The 23,350-nt window shown below is 42.2% G+C and overlaps 2 protein-coding genes across 11 annotated transcripts in view; both read right to left on the bottom strand.

The window, feature by feature from the left end:
• The window catches only part of LOC133168388 (RNA-binding protein Musashi homolog 2), a 201,697-nt gene extending 191,858 nt beyond the window's left edge, over nucleotides 1-9,839 (bottom strand). For all 10 annotated transcript variants that reach the window (XM_061299922.1, XM_061299928.1, XM_061299923.1 and 7 more), the window contains exons 1-4: nucleotides 9,607-9,839; nucleotides 9,270-9,310; nucleotides 8,839-8,920; nucleotides 8,273-8,357 (exon numbers count right to left, since the gene is read on the bottom strand). In XM_061299922.1, the coding sequence (XP_061155906.1) occupies nucleotides 8,273-8,357; nucleotides 8,839-8,920; nucleotides 9,270-9,310; nucleotides 9,607-9,668 (270 nt within the window). In that variant the 5' untranslated portion in view covers nucleotides 9,669-9,839. The remainder of the gene's footprint in view (nucleotides 1-8,272; nucleotides 8,358-8,838; nucleotides 8,921-9,269; nucleotides 9,311-9,606) is intronic.
• A 7,521-nt stretch (nucleotides 9,840-17,360) lies between these two features.
• Nucleotides 17,361-22,514, bottom strand: LOC133168587 (oligodendrocyte-myelin glycoprotein-like). The gene is made up of 3 exons (XM_061300247.1): nucleotides 22,328-22,514; nucleotides 18,488-21,968; nucleotides 17,361-18,421 (listed from the first exon to the last, which is right to left on the bottom strand). The coding sequence occupies exons 2-3, from the start codon at nucleotides 19,377-19,379 to the stop codon at nucleotides 18,195-18,197; spliced, it is 1,119 nt and encodes a 372-aa protein (XP_061156231.1). The 5' UTR covers nucleotides 19,380-21,968; nucleotides 22,328-22,514; the 3' UTR covers nucleotides 17,361-18,194.
• Between the last annotated feature and the right edge of the window lie 836 nt (nucleotides 22,515-23,350).

The following is a 23,350-nucleotide window of genomic DNA, read 5'->3' as shown; positions in this document are numbered from 1 at the left end:
AACCCTGCTTGTAATGAATTTCATTTAAAGATTTGTTTTAGCACTTAGCCTCAGGCTTAACCAATTGAAACTCAATTACTATGTCTGCACCAAGACAACATGTCATGCTTGGAATACCAAATTACAGTACTTTCTGACCTACTGTATCTTCCTTTTAGATCAGTATTACTTCATCCTTATTTATTCGATCTATATTATCTCTGGCTGTTATCTACCGTAATTTTCGGACTATAAGTTGCTCCGGAGTATAAGTCGCACCAGCCATAAAATGCTGTGTGCCGCGCCGCAGTTCAAATTATTCCACAGGCCCATACAACGATGTATAAACTATATTTTAAATAACTATCACATAAACAACAATATTATCAAACCATTTGTGTCACTCCAAATCATTAAATCCATCGATCAAATTTCTCGTCCTTTATGTCATCCTGGTGACAGAGGACATGTCCAGAGGATATGGCGCTTTAAAGTGTTAATTACTTTATTTGATTTTTTCTCTCTATTTTTGAATATGTTCAAGATAAAGATATCAAAGCATGTGAAGTGATCAACTATACTAAAAATAACATGTGAAGTGGTCAACTATACTTGTAAGTAAGTGATGTGTTAATGATCAAGTAAGATTTTGTGAAAAAAACATATACAAGTTGCTCCTGAGTATAAGTCGGCCCCCACCCAAACTATCAAATAAAAAACGCGACTTATAGTCCAAAAATTACGGTACTATTAAACACTTTAAGATGAGCTCCGTTGAAGCGGTTAAAAAACGTGCATAAAAAAAAGAACAGTATGGCTTTTCTGTTCACATCATTTCGACATGTAGGGTAGAAGAACTGCACCAATGATACTTTCAGAGCCATGTGGACAAATTAACCAAGGAGCACCGGCAATCCAATTCTTTGGAGAAATACTGCAGCAGTTACCTTTTTAGGTCACAACTTATGATGAATGACTCCTTTGAGGCAAGTGAAATCAAGGGCAGGTGAGGTGCAGCGATTGTTTTTACATACTCATGCATATGGAGTTTTGTGGTTCAAAACTGTCGGGCCCCGAAGGCCATCAAGCAAAAATATGCACTGGGCCTTTTGCACTGGTGACACAAATTACATCGACTCTGTTTCACCTGGATCATCTTCAGGATAATTTACATATTAGTCATTTACTAATATTTTGGCCCGTTGGCTTTCTGTGTTTTGGGCGGGAAATGGCGAGATCCAGCTGCATAATAAATGTCAAGAAGGTTAAGCCTCTTTTGACAACCATTAAAATCGAAAATAAGCCAGAATGAAAATGTGTACAAGTGGCGAGAGAAGGACCAAAAGGCACATTATGGGTAAAAAAAAAAAAAAAGAAATCATTTTAGGGTTAAGTACACTTTAACAACAAGCAGATCATACTGTAGATGCCCGCGCGTGAACTAAGCAGCAAGATCCTTGAAAGGAACAGAAGGAACAATATCCTGCAAAAGGGAATATGCTTCGACCATTGAACATTAGGTTTTATTGCTTACAGGATTATCTGTGCAAATGCGGGCAAGTAGCGCTATTAAGACGCTTAACAAATGGCATTTACCTTTTGTTTATTGTTTTCAACCCGTGGAAGTATGAAGGTCATTGGGTTGGTACTATGTTACCGTACCAACAGTACATGAGAAGGGGCGAGAGGGGGGTCAATTGACACATAGTGGACCTCCAAGTTGTTGTGGATACATTCGACTATTAAACTATCACCCCTTGACTTTTGGAAAGTCAATGGGGGCAGGACGAAAGAAATTGAGAACATTGCAAGAAAATGTAGGTTATAAAGCTGAGTAGTACAAAAGAGGACGCATCGTCAAATTATATTCACACCTACGTATAGGATTTGCTAAATTCATGCTTTGTGTAAATAATGCCACACATGGAACAAAAATGGGTCCCTTGGGACATCATCGCAACCTGCAGTGTCAAAGTAATAAAAATGAGAAGAAACCAAGAGGTCACAACCTCCCCACAGCCACTAACCCGCCATCTTTTATCTTCTGTAGCCTTTTACAACAAGGTCTCTACAGGCTGCTACCGAATGAGATCAGCGGGAGAAATGGCACATATCAGAGAAATCTTTGCGCAAAAAAAAATAAAAATTGTCTGTATATGAATGCCGCTCTTGAGTAAACTCCTGATGAACACGTATCTGCCCTCACACAACAGAGCGATGTATAAGCTTAAAGGAAAGGGCTTATCAAAGTGCGCAGCTTCTCCCAATTTAGAGCTGTGAGGAGTTCCACAGGTGTTCGTGTGTGATAGCAAACAGAATGGACATGAAATTAAAGCGTAAATGATTCATATCAGGGCTGTCAGACTTTACTGATCTTTGCGGCTGAATAACTCCTGAAAGAGGCCCTTTGTTATGCTCCTGAATCAATAAGAATTGCACTCAAATCAAAGACAACAAACACATTGACCTTTCCTAAAAATATACGTACATCAGTATGTCGGCTATTCATTCGTGTACAAGATATTACAGACCTGCAAGGTATGTCCGACAAGAGATACAAGATGGATTAGGGTTTTTTTTTTGTAAACAATTCCTAATTATACAGTGCTTAACTAATTTATCAGAGACCAGCCCGTATCATTATGTGCTTTAATGTAGGCTTACATTTTTCATTTCATTTCAATTAGCTTTTAATCATTTTAGCTTTAATCAAGTCTAGCGCAAAGCATGGTCTCAATCAGTTTCCTTTCTATTTGCTACTTGGAGACCGCGTTCCACCCTCAAGCTTGCATCCGTGTGTAAACTCCATCACCTCTAATAGTTATGCTGCGCACTCATGGAGGTGCTATTTTTCATTTAATTGATTTCCATAATGATGCAGAGGGATTTGCTCATGCTGTCGTCATATTTGAAAATAAAATACATTGACAGTGTCTGCGCCACAATCAAGTCCAACAAAATTGCGTTACACCACCTACACCAGAACTTAGACCAGGGGTGGGCAAACTTTTTGACTCGCGGGCCGAACTGGGTTCTAAATTTGGACCGGAGGGCCGGACCAGGAGCAGATGGACGTAGGCGTTGTGTGAAGTCATATAAGCGACCTGTAAAGGTCATTGCATAAAAGATCTTGGCTTTTAGTAGGTAGTAAAGCATGGATATTCCAAACAATTTGTTTGAAAACAAATGCATTTATTAACAGCATTAAAAAAATAATAATTCACTAAAAAACTGCTATCAGTGATTCTCATAAAATACGACACTGTTATTATGAATAACAATGTCCATCACTTCAGTGCCTGCAGGTCAGATTAATGAAAGATATTTATCTTATGAGATCACATCAAACGGCAAACATTCTGACCAAATATATCATCTTGAAGAATCGGTGAAAGCATACATCCAAATAAAGTAATCAAAACAGCAACACGGCGAGGGGTATCTGAAAATCAGAGCAGAGTTTTAACTCGCAAACACCTGGTAACAGAGGTGAGGAAACGGGAAACACCTCCTTAAAGTAAGCCTTAAGAACTTTACAGGTTAAGATTAGTCGCAAATAGGTGGTGCATCAATGTCCTTGAGCATCCTGCATTGCTTGAAAATGAGAATGGTCGCTAGTTTCAATCCCTGCTATGTGTACAAATCATATTCAAAATGCGTTTTTTTACAATAAACTTGAGAGCCTCCCGTTCATTTTCAGTGGGAACAGTGTTGTTGGTCTCCCTTTTTTGCTAGTGCGTCATAGTCTGGAGTAAAATTTGTTGTGGCAATTCTTAGGCGAGATCCGAGGTGTTGGTCCGTTTACCTTGATCTGTGACGGGTTGATGTTGATGTGGCTGAACGTCACGTCGCGTACGTCGAGCCAAATTGGCCACTCTTTTTTAACATTCGGCACTCACTTCTTTTTTTCGGGCCACTCATTTTAATGGAAGGATCCCAGGGGAAGGTTTGTGGGTGGCTTTAGCGCAAAACTGCATCTGAAAGCTCAGCGCGCGAATTATAAGAATGCTGTCGTCAAAGCCCACGCTCTAAATTCGGGACTGATACAAATAGAGCGAGAGTGCGCCAAGTCCGTACTACTGAGTACGTACACGCACTTGTGAGTGTACACCGAGCTTTCTGACACGGCTTCCGGTAGTAAATGCGCAGGCGAGCGCTTCGCCATCTACTGGGAAAACGCAGTCATTGCAGGCAAAATGACCAAAAAAAAAAAAAAGTTTAATAATACAATTTGTTCAGGGTTGGCGGGCCGGATTAAACGGTCCCGTGGGCCGGATGTGGCCCGCGGGCCGTAGTTTGCCCACCCCTGACTTAGACCTTGTTTTAGCAAGTCTAAAATGTAAGTCTACTTGTACTTCACCAAATTGACAGATGAAACGAGGGAACGCAATAGAAAACGCTAGAATGAGTTTCAAGACGTAGCATGGTCTACCAATACACTAAACAACACGGTCTGCAAAATTCCCAAACACTTCAGAGTTGCCACGACACAAAATTCTTCCATTATTCAAGCCATTGTATCTTTTTTTTCTGATGTAGACATTGAGAAAATGATGTAGGAAATGGAATCAAGGAAACAGCTCAACGACAAACATTCATTAGATGAAGCCACGCCAATAGTACACAGAAACAGCAGACAGAGTGAACCAATCACACTTTCAGCCATATATGATGATTTTGGGGTGGATTTATTCTGGACTGCTACTCATGTCCTACTCTACAACTTTATTGTCAGGTATCACTAAAACATCCAAGCAAAATGTCCCCTGTCCCCGGGGGGGGGGGGTTGTCACTCGCATCTCTATTTTTCAATTATTCTTATTTATTTATATTTCAATTTCAGGCTCAGATCAAATATATGAAATGGAAAAATATGTCATTGATTGCGTTAAAGTGAGCCAGAAATCTGGTAATGAGCAGTAGTTAAGCTACGCTACTCCGTTAGGCACCTCAATCAGTTTAGACCACAATCCATCAAATGATGCATTTGCCAAATAATAAAGAAAAAAACGTGTTATTGTAATCAGCTTCGCATATTATGTGTGATACCGAAGAAAAGCCTTCGTTGCAGGCAAAACCAGTTTATGGGCAATATCCTTCTACATGACCTATTTGCATCAAATGTATTTACTTTCCATAACTGGAACATGTATAGTGTTGTACACACAGTTCCGAATGTCTCATTGTTTCAAAGATGAATAAAAATAATGGTGGAGTTGTGTACAAAGTCTACTCAGAATGTTAGCCTATTATTTACAAATTGCTGGCAAAATTAATAGTTTTGATAAGGATGTGACAGCTTGACTTGTTTAGTGCAATTTGAATGTGACTGGTTGAGATTGAACATCCACATTTATAAGTATGCACACAAAAAATGCCATATGAACAGGGGTGTGTAGACTTTTTATACCCGTTAAGTTTTGCTACAATATACCAATTCATTTGTAATCAGTCTTCGAGCAATATATCTGCTCCCTTGTAAAAATGCTCTTCAACTGTCCATGCCCGCCTGAGCTCCAAACATTGTCGGGGCAAACGTATTTCGAACAAAGCAATGGGGGAAATGAGAAATGTGTTCTGAATTACCAGCATGTGTGTTGTGACGCCTGAGGCTGTGCTTTCCCATATGTCTCGTTCATATCTCCATCCAAGTGTTTTCATAACCGGTTGGAAGAAAAAGGAGCCCTATATATACATATATATACACACACACACTATATAAATTAAATAATTGGTTTACTACATTTATGCTTTATTTCCCGCTAAAATGCAAATGAGGTTTGGTTTCCACATTCCCTCTTTGAATGCTCATAATATGACTTAGCCCGTTCACAGTCACAGCCCCTGCGGCCTCTCACAGACAGCCCCAGCCCGTTCAAGGTGACCCGTGACAGGAAAGATTCACCGGACAGCCACGCAAAGTCCGACGCTTCTGTTCAATCAAAAATATGCACACAAATTAAGAACGTTTGCAAGTCGCTCTCTACTTTTCATTCGTGCTGAGCAACTGTGCGAGAGATATGACGGGTCCTGATGCATCGCCATTGTTGAAAAAAACACAAGAGCAGAGAGTGGCCACTGACTAATGGTGAGGAAGAACACAAAGCCGGCTGCCTCGGGTTTGTTCTATTCCGTAGCACGTTTCGACGGCGCATTAGCAGCTGGGAAATATCTATTTCCGAATGTGTTCGGAGTCATCGGGATCACGTCGCAAGGCTGGTGTGTCAATCACACAGTCAAATATTTGTCGGAATAACAAGAGGGCTGAGCTCGATAAATTTAACTATTGACAGGATTACAATCATGTCACTTTTTTTCTAATCTTGGCATGAACAACACCGAAGAACGCTTTTTTTTGGTCCCTCTATCATCAAATCATATCAGGACACCGACTTGGAAACTGTGGAACACACAACAAAAAAATGTTGTTTTTCTTGATTTTGAATTATTAATGATCAAGTCAGATAATTTTTCATCAAATGTATTTTGATTCACATCTTTATATTAATGACAAAAATCCTCTCATTTTCACTAAGACTTTAATGTTTTTTTAAAGAGGTAAAATACTCAGCAATGCTTTATTTCCCAGGACTGCAAATAAAGTTGCCTTTTTAAACAGCGACTCTATAAAAATTCAGCAATAAGACTGTGATGATGGTCATTATAAAGAATTAATTTGAAGCTTCCCGCTGGAATATCAGTTTAAGACGCTGACCGTGCACTGTATTCCCGTTTTGAGTCCAGCTGAGCCTCTCTCCGCTCATTCTCGGCATATCCCCTCACACAAAGACATGGTCCTTTTTTTTTTTATTTTAAAATTTAGAATTAATACATTTCTATTCATTTCAAAGGAGATGTCAATAATCAATAATAATAATCACATTTGGACTGTCACACTATCATTTTTAAACATTGTGATCATCAAATGAATAAAACACTAATTTTTCCCTTTTTTTTGTATTCTTTTTTCCTTTATTAAAATGGTATTATTTAAAATCTGCCCAAAGTTTCAAGCCATTTTTCAACAATCAAAAACATGGTAGTTTATTGCTGGGCCAGCTATTACAGTCAGTCAGCTGGAGGTACTGTACGACACCGAATGAATGAGCCCAAGGTCCTCAGGTTAAATCCTATGAAAAGGCTTAGCGGAATAATTAAAAAGCGCACAAGGAATTTTAACTCCTCCTTGGAATCGCTGCTGTCAGCACAAAGGACAACTTCACTGTTGAAAAGTTCTCACAGTGTCAATTGCCAGTTCAATATTTCACAGACGATTGAAAATACCTCGTCTCGTCAGACACCTTCTGAATCGCTACTATTTTACAGTTCTGTGATACCATCAGTCGTAACTTGCTGTTCATTTAGCTCTCAATAACTTCTGTCTTCTCTTCGTGGCTACTAATTGGAAACATATGGAACAAAGTGTGATCTTATCACCTTCGTCCCCAATAGCACATAAATAGAGCTTAAGGCAATTTGGTGACATGAGCTGACAAGAGCGCAACTACTGTGGGAAAGTGGCAGATTCTCAGGCTCTGACATGCACTAGATTTCGGAATACTACAAATGTAAAAACTAGAGACAAAATCTCCATCCCTGTGAATCTAAAGACTGACTTATCTGAGAATACTTTATGAGAGGCACATTATTTGAATGTAAAAATAAATACACAAAGTCCATTCTGATAATCTTACAGGCCAAAAAGGGAAAAAGTGTTTTGTCAATATGCAGAAATTAATTTCAATGAAAACCCAGCCATCTAAATTTTGAGCTAAAAAACATCTATTCTGTCACTATGCAACACATTTTCACACAACAAACACAGCGAGTAAATACAAGTCACATATTAAATATATTAACAGGAAAGTAAACTCATCGAGTTCCCTTGATTTTTTTTAAAGATAAAGTATTTTTGGATGTTTTAAGGAGAGCATTTGGAACTCTTTTTCCCCTTTTCAAAAACGTGACAACAGAAGAAAGGTGGCGGACAAGGGCCCGCACGCTCTTCACTGTACACGCTTGCGTGTGCGTGTGCGTGTGTGTGTGTGCTGCATGTGGAGGGGAAGTCAAGAGGCGGGCGTGTCCGTCTCATTCATCCAGAGAAGTGAACGTGCACACATAATATTGCACAGTGGAGCTGTGTTTTATTGCCAGCATTAGTGCCGAAAGGACCATCGTGCATTTAGCCCTTATTTGTGACCTTGAGCAAAGTGGGGCTTTCCATCAGGCATTGAAAAGACATACAGTCTCAGACTTTACAAAATTACCAAAATGTCAAAAGAAATTAACTCACCGTCTTGGAGTCTAATTCGTGGTGTTGCTGAGCTAAGACTTTTTCTACGCTGGCAGCATCTGTAAATGTCACAAACCCAAATCCTCTGCAAAGCAAAGATACAAACAACAATGGCGTTAAAATGCATGCATGCAAAGGAAAAATTAAACAACTTGGGATTGTTTCGAATGCAAGACTACATCGCATAGCGCGTCATATTGCTTTGACCTCGGTATCTTAACAGTGTTGTTTGTTTCTTGCTAAAACAGTCGTGGTACAGTGCATGCGTTTATCATCCAGATTGCGGACGTCCTGTGGCAGAAACTGAAAGTGAGCACGCTATTCGCCACACTGTGCTGCAGTCACAAAGTCAATGTCAAATTGCATTCGGTCGCAGCTTTACAGCAGCGAGCATTTAAGCTTATCTGGCTCGCTGGGAAACCACACGCAGGCGCGCGCATGCACGCGCTCTCCGCTTCTCTCTCACCCACACACACGCGCGCACACACAAACAGTGGATTAACCACGAAACAAAAGTAAAGCGATATCGCTGCATGAGAGAAAAAGTCCACCAGCATTTTATTTACCTTGAGCGTTTCGTCGTGGGGTCTCGCATCACCATACATTCTCTTATTTCTCCAAATTTACTAAAATAGTCTCTAAGGCTGTCTGTGGACAGATGAATCACATCAGGTCATTAGAAAGACAACGCGCACGTTGTGGTAATGAAAATGAAAAACACACGCACGCGCGCGCGCACACACACACACCCCGCCCCCTCCACCAGCAGCACCGCCGCGATGCGCATATAGGGGTCGAATAGAGGACTTGAGATGTGGACGAAGATCGGAAATAACGCCGTGCACACACCAACCGAAACATCCCACAGCGTGCACTCGTGCACGCACGCATTCGCACGCCACCGCGACAACAATCGCCGCACACACACAGTCAACAAACAACACGCAAACAAGACGAAATGCAAGGACAGGGTTGTCCGAGAGGAAAACAGTCTCACCTGGTGAGGTTTGCCAGCTGAGGCCACCGATAAACATTTTACTGGAAGGGGGAAACACAACACAAGTGAGTCCAGATGTCAGTTCGGCCATTTTGACGACTAACTAGTTCTAAAAGCGACCTTAAAGGATAAAGCGCGACCGACCGAGTCGGAATAACAGTCTCGGTCGCTGTTATAGGAAAGGGGGGCAGTCGCGCTGAAAGCTCTCCAAAACTGCCCCCTTGAAAGGCAGCGTGTGCGTGACGTGTGGACGAATCCTGCACGACAGTCCAAGTCTTCTCGAAGATCTTGCAAACATGCACAAAACACGGCTTGAATGTCGTGCAAAGATTCTTACCCCGGGTCATGTTGTGAGTCGCTTAGGCTTCCGGATGTGCCTTGACTCCCGTCTCCTTCCATAGCTATTCCTAACTATCGGCTGGGACTACAGGAACAGTGACAGTGACAGACACACAGACGGGCAGGAGATATGCAAAGCCCCGCTATGAGAATATTACTGAGCCGGGAACGACAGCGTCACACGTGGGATCAGCTCAGCCCCCTGCTCTCTCCTCCCTCCCCTCCTTTTCCTCCTCCCCCTCCTCCTTCCCCTTCCTCCTCCCCCTCCTCCTCTCCCCTCCCCTCCCCTTCCTTCTCTCCACGCAGTCCGCTCTACCTTGGCCCACAGGGGGCGGGGCCTCGCCCTGTCGCCTAACCGATCCGATTGACGTCAACTCCGGCAATCTGCGACGAAATCCTCCTATTTGTCATTACATTAAGCAATAAAGCTCGAGAAGTGAAAGTGTCCTATTGCACCTCCAAGCAGGTGCACAGTCTAATGTAGAAAGAAGGGATGGCTGTCTGCTTAAAGGGGAAGTCAAGTTCAAAATTTCCTTGATAATTTATTCTATACCCCCCCCCACACACACAAACACTAGTATAAAGACCCTATTCAAATTGATTTTGTGTTTGTGGAATATGAATTAAGCATAAGGCACCTATTTTTATCCATATCAGGGGAGGGTGGTATTTTGCCTTGTACTGCCACTTGCTATCGGCTGAAAATGACATCACGGTGTCTCCTCAGCTCACAGTGTTCCGCTTACAAACGTCACATGACCAAAGCCAGAAAACGGGTGAGTCTTTGATGGTTGTTACCTGAGCCCATGGGCCACGGCGGACTCGCAATTGGACTCTGCCAACTTACAGAAAATTATGTTGAATAACTAAATAAATCTACATTAACAATATTGTTCATTATATTTTGCCATCTACTCCATGGGGGCGGGGGGGGGGGGGGTCACCATTGTTGAGTGGCATCACTTTGAAGCAACTCGCGAAGTCGATATATTAATTTCTCCGACTTTGTGAGTTGGACCTCCCAGTTTGCGCGGCGTTCCAGTGCACTGGCCAGAGGTTGGAGGTCACACTCGTAAAAGTCCAACTTCCCACTTTCCTGGAATGCATCAGTAATTCCTCTCTACATGCTAAATGTCATGCGGCCAAACCTGGAAAACAGGTTAGTGGACTCCTTGTGTATGCTAGCATAAATACAGGTTGATGACATGATGTTTGAACCCAAACTTGCTAAGATTATTTTATGGTACACCCTTAACTGGTCGTCAGCCAATTGCAACAATTAAATCACAACTACATTTTGACAATGGGGTAATTTAATGTTTGCCTAAGCAGCTTGCAAAGCTGCTTTTATAGGACGATTTATGGTCGGCGAATCGGACTTTTATGTTTCAGTGGGGTGCACATGAATGAGCCTGCCACATTCAAGCATGAACCGTAAAATACATTCACACAGCAAGCCTGTTTTTATTAACCAAGCCATGTACGCGATGAAATTAAAACACGTTTACGTCAGTGAATCAATACAGGAAATCACTATTCGGTAACTCAAAAGCCGCCAACAATACAGGAGAAAGCAGAGTCTGCAAATGTTCAAAATCTTACCTACACTTGGTCCGGAGGGTTAGCTGATTATCGGAGTAAGTCTCCTGAGCCATTAAACCCATATACAAGCAAGTTTCCAGTGCACAAAAAGCTCCAAATCCTTTCTGCCGACCCCGAGGCACGGCCTTTCACATCTCCATTCATTATGGAAGTCTTTTCCCACGGGGATTGATGCCATACCCTCATACAATACGGGTTATATTTGTAATGTTCAACTCATTTTGAGGCACCTTTGCAACGGAGAGTGGCCCAATATTGCCAAGTCAAAATGTGTCAAAAGAACTGAGTGCTGTAATTAAGTGTTCAATTTGGGGTTGGCACACTTATGCAACCGCTCAATTGGACATTTGTGTTTCTTCATATGACTGATTTAGTTCTTCTCTACATGATAAAATGTCTTTTATCAGGGCAACACTGTTAAATGTCGATCACATCCCACTGCGATGACCTGGGAAAAAAACGGATGCTCCTTTGTCTTACATTTTTGGTTTACATTTTTCTTATAGATTTCTATTTAGAAACATGCAACCTTGTAAGGATAGGCCAAACTACTGGGACACAATGCTTGATATGTTTTGAATATTTCGACTGCCCGAAACGTGACTACTGAGCCCCGTTCTATCGTTTACATTCAGGGAACCTTTGGTCAATAGGCCTGTCCATGAGGAGCACTACCACCAAGACTTCCTTATCTGGCTTGGCAGCATGTTTTTCAAACAGTGGCTTTGATTTAAAAAAAACAACAACAACAAATGACTTTTTTTTTTAAGGGGGGGGGGGGTATTTGAGGATATATCTCTAGTCAGGTGGCCACATTGCAGCCGCCTGTGTCCAGAGGGAAGGGGAAAACAAAGCAATTGATGACTATTTGGTGAAGCACGCATCTGTCAAAGAATATAGAAGTGTAAAATCCTGTGTGAAAACGAAGTCGATTTTTTGCTGTATTGTTTTGTCCTGTGCCATTTGATGATATATTCACAATTATTTACAAAAACTTCCCTGTTTGTCTGATTTAAGAGAGTTGCATTTTTGTTGTTACGCTCAAATCAGTCTCCGATTTTGCAGTGGAGGTTGGCTTATTCCATTTTCTTTTTTAAACATTGTTATCACAGTTTTTTGATTCTGTGATTTTCAACAGCACAGGGCAAGAAAGACGAATCAAATCAAACGTGAAAGAAGCGACACTCAAAGTGTGACATCTCACAATATTTGATGGAGGTTTTAAAGCTAGGAGAATAAAAACTCCACCTCACCACCTAGCATGTCATCCTTTAGCGAAATTCAAATGAATGTGCTGAGTTCATAACTAGGAATGAGCAAAGATTCAATGATGGTATATTATTAAGGCTTTGAAGCCGTTTTAAAAGGTCCCGGCAGGGGAAAATATTCAATGCAGGATTTTTTCCAAGGGAATTCTATGAACCAATCTGTGTGGAACCTTAATGAAACATTTACAGTCATATTTTGGATTGCAGGGATTTCTGAAAGCATAGTTGTGTCAGTGTAAATGCATCCCCCGCAGTTCAATAGCAAAAGATGAACCTCTTTTCTAAAGAGGGGCAACCCGGCATGGAGAAGCGCTTGTAACGAATCGAGCCTTTGCATGAAAACTGGAGGATTTGAGGCTTTGGAGAGAAATAAAATTGATAGTGTGTGAAAGAGCTGAGAGGAGAAAGAAAGTGAGAGAAGCAACAGAGTTACGAGACGGAGTTTTACAGAGCACGCCTCCTATTTCCTGTCGCGGTCATCATTTTAAAACCCTCGCAATATTCCTTCGACCTTGGCCAAATTGTTCTTGCATCAAGGTGAAAACGCGTTTCCACTCACTTAATTCCTGCTTTGGGTTTCGTTTGGGAGATTTCACATTTACGACTGTACTTGCCGTAATTGTTGCAGATGCTAGGATAAGTAAGTAAGTAAGTAAGTAAGTAAGTAAGTAAGTAAGTAAGTAAGTAAGTAAGTAAGTAAGTAAGTAAATAAACAAATAAATAAATACATACAAAAAAGAAGAAAAGTTTATTTTCACATACGTGAATTTGCTATTTTGCTCAGGATATTAATCAAACAGGAAGATTTTCTATTGATCACTCTGGATTGAGTCATCATGCTTTTCTCTGGAGGGGTTTTTGTGTGTGTGTGTGTGTGTGTGTGTGTGTGTGTGTGTGTGTGTGTGTGTGTGCTTGCGTGCGTGCGTATGCGTGTGTGTGTGCGCGCGTGCGTGCGTGTGTGTGCGTGTGTGTGCGTGTGTGTGTGTGCCCCTCATATGTTTGGCCTGTGAAGCCATGAAAGCTGCAGATGCGCACAAAGTGTCTCCCTCTAGTGTCTTTCTTTCCTCCCTCTGTTTAACCAAAGCGAGCGAGGCTCCGACTGCAGGGAGGAAGCCAGGCCGTAACATGCATAATTGACAGTCCTATTTCAGGAATTAGCCACCCACCAAACTGCAGTCTGTCAGCCCTTTCATCTCGCTTAAAAAGCCCATCCTGACCATAAATTATCAGTTGAAACTGGCGGAATAAATGAAAGATTCTTGTTTTCATCGTTGATGTGTTTGTTTTCCCAAAGGTGGTTATCATATGCGTACCTTTGTTACGATAGAGAAACCATTTGAAGGCAGATCAGTGGGAAGGATGCTCTGCTGATAAATGATTTCTTTCATTATTCCTGCTTTAACTCGGCAGATGAGTTAATTAAGCTGTGCTAGGGGCTACACGCTAACATTCCACAAAGATGGGGCCACTGCGATATGCAGGCATTTAATCACATTACTAAGAAATGAAAGTGTAATATTGATGTTGTGAGGATAACCATGGGACGGAAATGGAACATATTGTGAGCGTAAATATGGGTTGTACAATTAATTGAGCATCGATTACGTACACTAATTAATTTTGCCGAGTAAATGCTTACGTAAATAGTATGTAGCCAAAAGCATGATGGCTAATAACTAGCAGGACATTGACAAGAAAAATGTCATTTTTAGAACCGTGCAACCAACCATGATGCGTATTAACTTATGAAACACATATAATTCTCTCCAGTACTTACATGTCCCTATGTGAGAACACTGCTTAACTTTCTCCATTAAGTGGTGAGGTTGGGCGTGATCGTTGTACTTGACTCACTCTGCATGATATGTCAAGCAAAAAAAAAAAAAAAATTGTAACTCAACAACTCTGAAGAAAAACCAATGTAATAAAACAGATTGTGTTTCACTTTGCGCTTTCCGCTCTATCTAAAATCTATATGACTCCAGGTGGGATCATGTTTCTAAACTCGAATAGCACTTAGGAGAGCGCAGACCTCTGCCAAGGTTGAGCCAAGATGAATGGTGAGGTTGCTTTTTCGACTACATTGCTGTGACCGGCAGTTTAGGCGAGGGGCAGAGTATATCCTGCCCCCAAAAATGAGGCGGGAGGTACGAATGTGTGGCCTTGCTTTAAAGCCAAAAGCATGCCAGCTGCATATGCACCCAACTCAACAGAACTTCCACTAATAGTTTCTGTTGAAAGTGATTTATTCCCCTTTGTACATAATCGATCAATATGAAACTTAAAAGGATCTTTATTTTCAAATCAAATATTAACATGTCATCGTCTTGCCATTTGGACTTATATTAAAAAAGCATTTGGATGTGGGTCTCTTTCGGCCAATGGTGCTCAATTACGAGTGGATGACGATGACATCATTTACCTGCTCCACTGGGCCAGGAGATAAGTACATGCCCCTGCTGCTCCCACCGAGCCTCTGGAGTCTGTGACGACTCTGGCAAGAGCGTGTGTGCCGCACATGATGGAGAACAGTGTTCAAGCCCTGCGAGGAGCCATCCTGTCACCTGTACAGGAGGCAGCGGGAGGGCCGAGGTGCGTGTCGACATTTTGGAGAGTTCTGCTGAGATTGAGGAAGGAGCTGAAAACAATAGCTCCACAGGGAGAGGCAATGTAAAACACCACTACTGCCTTAAATTCTGGGTTAAAATAAACCAATTTGGGTTAAACAAATTGACAAAATCGCCCATTTTTGTACAAAAACTGGGTTGATTTGGGTTTTCAAATTAACCCAGCAGTTTTAACTGCTTACCATTCCTGTTTTTTGGAGCTTGCGCCTCGCTGTGCCTGCAGATACGCTTGTATCTTAAAATGTGGGGCATTATTCAAAACTCCAGGAACCCCTTTTTTAACCGTGTATCACGTGATCGGGCAAGCCGCTACAAGGTGGCGCAAATTCCCCGGCAAAGAAGCTGTGCTGCAAGCAGGACAACTGAAAAGTAGATTCTTTGGCAGAATGTTTTCAATTCTGCACTTTGGTGCTGCTTTTGGTGTGCTAATCGTATTCAAATTGTATTTTTACACTAATGACCAATTATTCATAAATGACCAATTTGAAGCCATGTTAATTCGATCCAAATTTCGTTGTGTTGTATACTTGCGCTAACCTCCTTTCTGTTTGATTTTTCCTGCTAACTGGGTACCACCACGCATTCTTCTCTGACACTGCAAACAATGACCTCAACACCGACCTTGCCTTGTCTGCGCCATGGAGACAAGAAGTGAGATCCACCACATCTAAATCCCCCACCCCCTCAACTATGCCGAAGGGTTGAATTTTGCCTGTCTCATCAGTCTCTCGGCTTCAGCTGGAATATGCCTCGGTCGTTCCAAATTCCTCCACATTCCCTTTTTAGTTGATCAGCACCCAGACGGGAAAACATTGCTCTTGGCTGAGAGAAACGGCGAGCCTCTTGGCATATAGACGCAAGCTGTCAATACAGATTAGCTTTTATCAGATAAACTTTATGTGCAACATTGGAGCGTCCTTTGGTTGGGTAACAGCCTGATTTGGGGGTTACGATTGATCCTGGTTCTGTGTGGCTGGCACAAAGAGAGTTCAAACAGCTTCTCATTGGGTTTAATATCATAAGGTGAGGGCTCACTATATTGGTGATACTTTATTGTCATGGGCCTTTTAGAGGTCATTTCTCTATAGTAACGGCTGAATGGTTTAGGAAAACATTACAAAGGCACATCGGGTAGTGCTGCTTACAAAGGCATAAAGCCTAATAGTCACTGTAAAAGGAAAGCGTCAGTCCACTCCAAACAAACAAGCCCAGACAGAGCGATGAAAAGGGGGGGTGGAGCAATGGCAACAGTAAATGATACAAGCCTTCTACACCTTGTCAATTATTAGGAGAAGAGAAATCTGACAACTTTGTGTTGTCTGGAGAAGCCAAAATAATTGGCTGCTTGGAGGCAGCACTACCTTCTACAGCACACTACTTTGAAGAGAGTGTCATAAAGTTCTGAAGCTAAAAGCAGCTGGGGAGATTAAATACCAATTATAGAGGTGCATCTTTTTGTGTTTGAATTTGAATGCAAGATCATTAGATTTGATGACGAATCTCCACAGCAACTTGCAGTGGCCTACAGTAAAAGTACAAAACATAAAAAGATGCAACTCAAACTTTATTTTTAGCAATATAATTTAATACAATATAATTTTCAGCAATGTAGTTTTTCTGTTTGATCAATTACTTTCTGCAGAGAAATGTCAAATGCATTATTAGATTAAATTATCAGTGTGGGTGATGCTCATCAGATTTTCTCTAGCTCCCGGGCATGAGCGGGGTGAGGGGTCCACAGATTTTGCCATGTTTTTTTCCCATGTCTACACCTTGCGGGTGTGTCTCCGTGGACGAATTGCTGCATTATTTTGTTGCGTGAAAAATCAAAGTGAACAAGCTCCTGTTAGAATAGAAAAAGTGTCAAAAAATATTACACTATATTTGTTGGTGATATTATGCTATTCACTCTATTTGAGATACAATCCACTGTATTATACTATTGTCCGTACATCTTTCATGAAAATAAACCGTATTTTATTTGAGCGTTATCGCTCTCTGATTACCTTTCAAAGCCGTGCGCGCAGTAGCGAGTTGTCAATTGTGATTAAGTGAGAAGAAAGGCCTGACTGGGATTAATGCTTTTATGCTTAGTTAGTAGGCTTACTCATGGGAGATGTAGTCGCTGAATAATTCATCGTACTGTGTTAGAATAAAAACTCCACGTCCGATTTTATAAAGTGAAGCACAATAAGGTATTCTGAAAAGTGGTTTTAACACAAAAGTGACAAAAACTGGGATTTGTGCATAACTTTATTTTGATAAGCAGAATACTAGAATATATAGAAATACAGAAATGTATAGATATACAGAACGCAACGTTTTGGAAAAGGTACTTGTTACTGCAACAAGAAAAGTGCTGGATTGGTGTAACGTTCTCTGAAGCATTTGACTACGTCGTTAATGCCATAATGAGGTTAAAATGAATACATCCAGATAATACGTGAGAGAATCTGGTAAGGGTTCACCTTCAAGCTGCAGAGTCGTACGTACTTGAATGTATAGTGCCACCATGTGCCTCAACCTGTTCATTGCAAGGCACTTACTTGAAAATCAGTGCTGGTGTTGTTCAGAGGAAAACCAGCAACATGTTAACAAACAGCATTATTGCGTGCCAGTACAACTAATTGGATAAGTAAATAATCGGTGTCATTTTTTTTTAATGATTTGAAACCGTTTTGAGATTACAATTTGTGCTCTGTTCACACCTATAATTGTATTTTATTTTTTGGAGGGAAAATACGCTTATTCCTCCCATTTTTGGAAAGTCTGGTTTCCCTCTGGTAACATACTGCGTCCTACAGGTCAGTCTTGCTACCGCGTTAGTAATGTGTTGCCTTGGTTATCTTTAAAATGGGAGTAACCAGTACCGGTGCGCCCAATACACGCACTACGCAGTTAGCGTTAGGCCTCGCGCGACTCGCGTGACGTTATCATTGTGTCACTTGTAGTGACTTGTCTAGACTAGTAGCGCTGTACGGTTTGCAGCATATTTTTGCATAGGGCCCCCTGGAGGTCTGAAGCGGCTCTGGGAGAAACGCTTTCAAATGGTGCGTTGTGTCTAGCAAGCTTCAGAAGCTTCAGAGGCTTCAAGGCAGCATGAGAGACAGAAGGCTCAGGCTGAACAGGAGAAAGGTTGAGGAGTACTTAGCCAGCGATTGAGCCATGTTGTCCACACCACCGGAAAACGGGGGAACCTTCCTCCTAACGCTCTCAGTCCGAAGACCGCTTGGCTTCTTTACTCGGATGGTGGTGAGGAACTTATCGGTTATCCTCCTTGGAGTTTTTGTCATGACTCTCGTGTCTTGAGTTGAGCCTGTGAATGACAAATCAGGTGAGCTGTCGTTGGGGACTCTGTGGAAATGAATGAACGAGCTCTGACCTGCAGAAGTAGAAGTATCAGGAAGGCTATCGATTGTGGTTGTTGCCTTCGTGGAGTCCGGGAGGAGTCCCCGTGTGCTTGTCATCACGGCAGGAAGATGGAAGGTGCTCAAGTTCCACCATCCTGTCTTTCCCCCGCCGCAGATAGGTTGCAGGCGACAGGGGCAGCCCAAGATGAGAGCGGCACTCCGCTGTAACCAGGATAGGAGGTAGGTCATGGCAGCTTCCTTGTGGCAGGCCCAAGGGTTGTTACCCAGAGTGAGAACCCGAAGCGACGGTATCTGTTCAAAGACCCCGAAGGGAAGCTCGGAGAGGCGGTTGGCGTGGAGATAGAAGAGGGATAAATTGGGAAGTCTGTCCAGTGAGCCCGGCAGCACCTTCACAAGTGAATTGTGCGAGATGTCGATAATCTCCAGACGTGCAGGCATGTTGGTAGGAAAAGTCCAGAGGTTATTGTAGCTCATGTTGAGCATACACAGATTGATCAGTGTGTTGTTTATGAAAACGGTCCTCTCTAGATTATTGTTGGAGAGGTCAAGCACCCTCAGGTTCCACTGGTGGACCGTATCGTTCTTGTCCAATCGGAGGATCCGGTTAGAGGCGGCGTGGAGCTGCCAGAGGGAACGAGGCAGGCGATCGGGCACGCGGCTCAGGTGGTTGTGCGACACATCGAGGATGCGAAGGTGCGTGTAAGAGGCCAGCGCGCCGTCCAGGTTCTGGAGTCGGTTGTGGGACATGTCGAGGAAGCGCAGGTCGAGCCGAAGGCCGTCGGGCAGCTCTCGCAGGGCCCTCCGTGAGCAGTCCACGTCCCTGTGGCTGCGGTTACAGGAGCAGGCGGCGGGGCACGCGGCGAGGAATTGTAACCCCAGCAACAAGACGAGCAGCAGCTCCATAGGGGCCTCATTAGGGGACAGAAGCTGAAGCGCACGCCTGCTTCGAGAAAGAGAGGCGAGAAAGAGAGGGAGTGTGGCGTATTATGCCTCGTCTTACGCAGCATCTCGCTGTGGAAGTAAGATAGATGCCTGCGGTATGGACTGCCAAGACAGAAAATCAACTCTACATTTACTCCCTGCATTTTGGTTCCAACGGCCCCTCTCGTGCTCGTTTTGTTTGTGCCCACATTCTTGCAGCCCATCGTATTGTTTGCAGGTAAATACCATTGTCACGTTGTATGTCAATTTAATGACGGAGGAAATTCTCTAGTCAGGCTGCTCTAAATACATCAAGGTTCTTACTACGTATTGTTGCCATCTTTCTAGTTTTAAGATAGATATTTGCATGGTGTGTGTATTATTTGAGGTGCTATTTTTTTAACCATAAACCAGGGAGGTTTACTTTTAACAGTGTATCTTTTATGTCCCATGAGTTTGAAATAAACCAGTGTTTCGCAAAGTACGGTTATAAGTACTACTAGTGGTTTGTTAGCTCCCTCTTGTGGCATAAAAAAGAATCACTGAAATATTTAGAAGTCAAACTTCAAGTGCTATTGTTGCGGATATTTTCATATTGTGCATATTGGCCTCCAATAAAACATTAAGAGTGGCGCTCGGAAGTATTTTTTAAGGTGCTGAATTTAAATGAATTGAATGCAGTATATGTTTTTTTTTTTATAAGGGGGGTGGAAGCTATTTAGAATGAGACACCAAAACTTCTGCTTTCATGTTTAACCAGCCAATCTGATACACAAATAACTACAGCTTAAAAAACAGATGCATCAGCTGATTAAAAGACTCAATATGCTTTGGAGAAAGAAAAAACTTGGTCCACAACTCACCTTCTCATTTTAACACTCGAGTTCCTTTTCAAGGCTCCTTTGTGCTGCACTTTCAACCTCGAGATCAGCTGGCTCCAAACAGAGTGCGAACCCTTCCACTGTGTGTTATTGAAAGTTTTCAACGGGCCCCTTTTTGTCCTCACATTGATGTCGCCCGTCTCAGGAGATGGATCCTTTGGGTGGGCTCGATCAAGCTGTAGCTGCTTAGTGGTGGAGAGGAATGAGAGAAAAACCGAATACATAATGGAGGGGCTGGCCCCTCTGAAGGGAACTCCTCATCAATCCTTGTTCGGTCCGGCGGCATTCACATTTTTTCCCCCTGCATTTAACAATTAATGCTCTTGTGGTAGTTAGATTAATTGAGTGGTCTACTCGTGTTCAAATGAAATTAGACTGTTATCACCTAAATCAATAAGATTGCTTTAGAAAACATCCCTCAATGGGGAAAAATGAGCAATCGTGTGTTGTTATGCTCTAAGTGTAAATAAAGAGGCTTTAGATTGATTGCAGATGATTCTCATACACTATATCAGCGGCAATTCGCAAAGCTGCACTACTGTGAGCTGCTGTCTTTCAGTTGAGGCCAGTGACTGACAACGCCGAAGCCGCTCTTGAAGAAAAATCGTTAATAAATGAAAGGTTTTTTTTTTTTAATACTTAAGCACCCACTTACCTCAAAAAGTATCATTTCAGTATAATTCCTCCACATCAAAATGCCGCAGGATGGCGTTAAAGCACAAATTTTGTCCAAACTAAACTATCTAAATCACATCAATACACATCACCACCAAAATACGACAAGCTTATGCCAAAGCACAATTTAATTGAATAAATGAACATTCTTAACTAATTTAAACATGTTCTCCATGTAGCGATTTTGCAAAACTTTGTAAAAATACAAATGGTTAACACAGAAAGCCCCCGCAACCCCAACACGCGCGCAGAATGCTAAACCACATCTTTTTGTTCCTCTGTGCCATTAGGGGAGGGGGAAGCCCAAGCATTGGCATCAACATTTTTTGCTGCATCAGACAGGATGAATCATCAACTGGGGTGACATCAGAAGCTTCTTCACTTTTAGCTGTCTCTACAGCCTCCTTGTGCTTGCCCTCTCCTGTTTCTCCATTCTCAAAGACCTCCACACCTTCCTTTTTGGAGCCACTAAGCTCCACTTCCTCCTGTGTTTTACTCAAGTTGGTCAGTAACACACTGGTCTCTTTGGCTTCCGTCCTCGAGTGACTTTTGTATTTGCCATCTGATTGCATCCGCTTTTCAGAGTGGCTTTCCAGCATCCTGATGCGTTTGCTCATCTGGCACACTTTGCAGGTCAGCATTAGAGTGGACAGCAGCAGAATGACACAGACTAGGATTAGGCCTCCTGTTATCATCAAAAATGGGATGCATTTATTGCCATCCAGCACACGCACAGGTGTGGCGCCACCGCTTGGCGTCAAATCAGACAAAGTGTTTTCTTTAGAGGTGCTTCTAATGGCAGAGGTAAGCCGAGGGGTGCTAGCTTGGGTTGACTGATGCGCAAATATAGCACGGGCTGGTAAATCTTCGTTGCGTGTTCTTGGGACAAGAGTTGACGCCAACAAGGCAGGCACATGAGATGAGCTGTAATGAGCTTCACACATCAGGGCCCTGAGTAGAATTGTGCTGTAAAATAGGCGATGGATTGAGGGGGCATTCATGCTTGCTAATGCAGCTGAAAAGAATAAAGAGAACACGCGAGTCAGCTAAGTAAGTCAAACAAAATAAGCAATTTGGGAATAACTAGTGAGTAAATAATCAAGGAAATATCCACAGGTAAAATATTAGCATATTGGTAAAACACGTTTGTGAAAGTAGATCACTAAAGGTAATACCATAAGATCAAGGAAGTCGGATAACGACAATTCAGGATAAAGCTATCTATGTATAAAATATCTGTCTAAGGCTGTCTTTGAATGTAGTTAGGTAATTACCTAGCTAGGAATGTACAGTAAGGATTCATGTAATCTATGTACGGTAAGCATCCATCTGGCATCAGATGTCCAATTTTTGTAAGAAATGTAAGTCACTTACGCTGGTCGTGATTGATTGCAAGAAGCCAAACTTGCTGAAAAGGAGAGCTGAAGAAGAGTGTAAAAAAAATAAAGACTCTCGTTTACAGTCAAACAAATTAATGGCGTGTAAAAGCTGTCTCGCATTCACTTCTGCATTTGAGCTATAATAAGAAAAGGAAGTGGGTTTAGTGAGCACACCTGTGTAGTGGTACTACAGAAAAAATGAGCGGTTCTTAAAAGTGATTTGACGTGTGAATGAGAACAGTAATAATTCTGACATAAACATGCTTTAAAAATACTGTCTTTTTTTTTTTTTTAACTTGGGTCATATGACTGCTCACCTTTGATTTAAAAGGTTTTCGAGTAACGTGGTGTTGACTCAAAGAGGTACCTTAGCATCACGGGTGATAAACAAAGAAAATGTGAAAAGACTACTTTTGCCACCTCTGCATTTGAGTAAGTGGCGTAATTATAACAAAATGCAAAAGGACAATTTGTCATTTGCCAGTCCAGTGAAGAAAGAGGGCATTTTGTGTTAGCTCTCCCCAGCAAGGTCATGTGATCCACTGGCACCGTCTTCTGTGCACAATGGATCAGAATGAGTGTGCAAAAAAATCTCTCCCTCCCTTCTTATCAGTCACTGTTTCTCATTTTACTGACACGTAGCCAGACTCTTGATTGATTCCTCGCTGAAATGACTCTTGGGGCGGCAAGGTGAAACGCAAGGTGTTTTTGTTTTGCTGCCGTCGAGGCTTTAAAGTTTGGTCTAAAGTGAAATGAGGGCTAGCCAATAGATTAGGACACCCTGACAAATGCGCTTTACTGGAATGTCCAATCGATATTTGGATGACCCAGATAGAACTTGTACGTTGCCCTCTGTTGCTGGGCTTTTGTGCCACCTACAGTTGGAGACTTTCCTCTGCAGTAAACAGTAGACACCCACCATCACTTCTGAATGCTGAACCACAAATAAGCCTCTAAAACAAAAGCTGCAGTCAGGACGGTAATAAAGCACATTGCATTGTTACATGACGAGCCTCAT

This window comes from Syngnathus typhle, linkage group LG15, assembly GCF_033458585.1.
Source record: "Syngnathus typhle isolate RoL2023-S1 ecotype Sweden linkage group LG15, RoL_Styp_1.0, whole genome shotgun sequence".
NCBI lineage: Eukaryota > Metazoa > Chordata > Actinopteri > Syngnathiformes > Syngnathidae > Syngnathus > Syngnathus typhle.
Note: the sequence above shows the minus strand (reverse complement) of the source record. Positions and strands in the feature narration are given on the sequence as shown.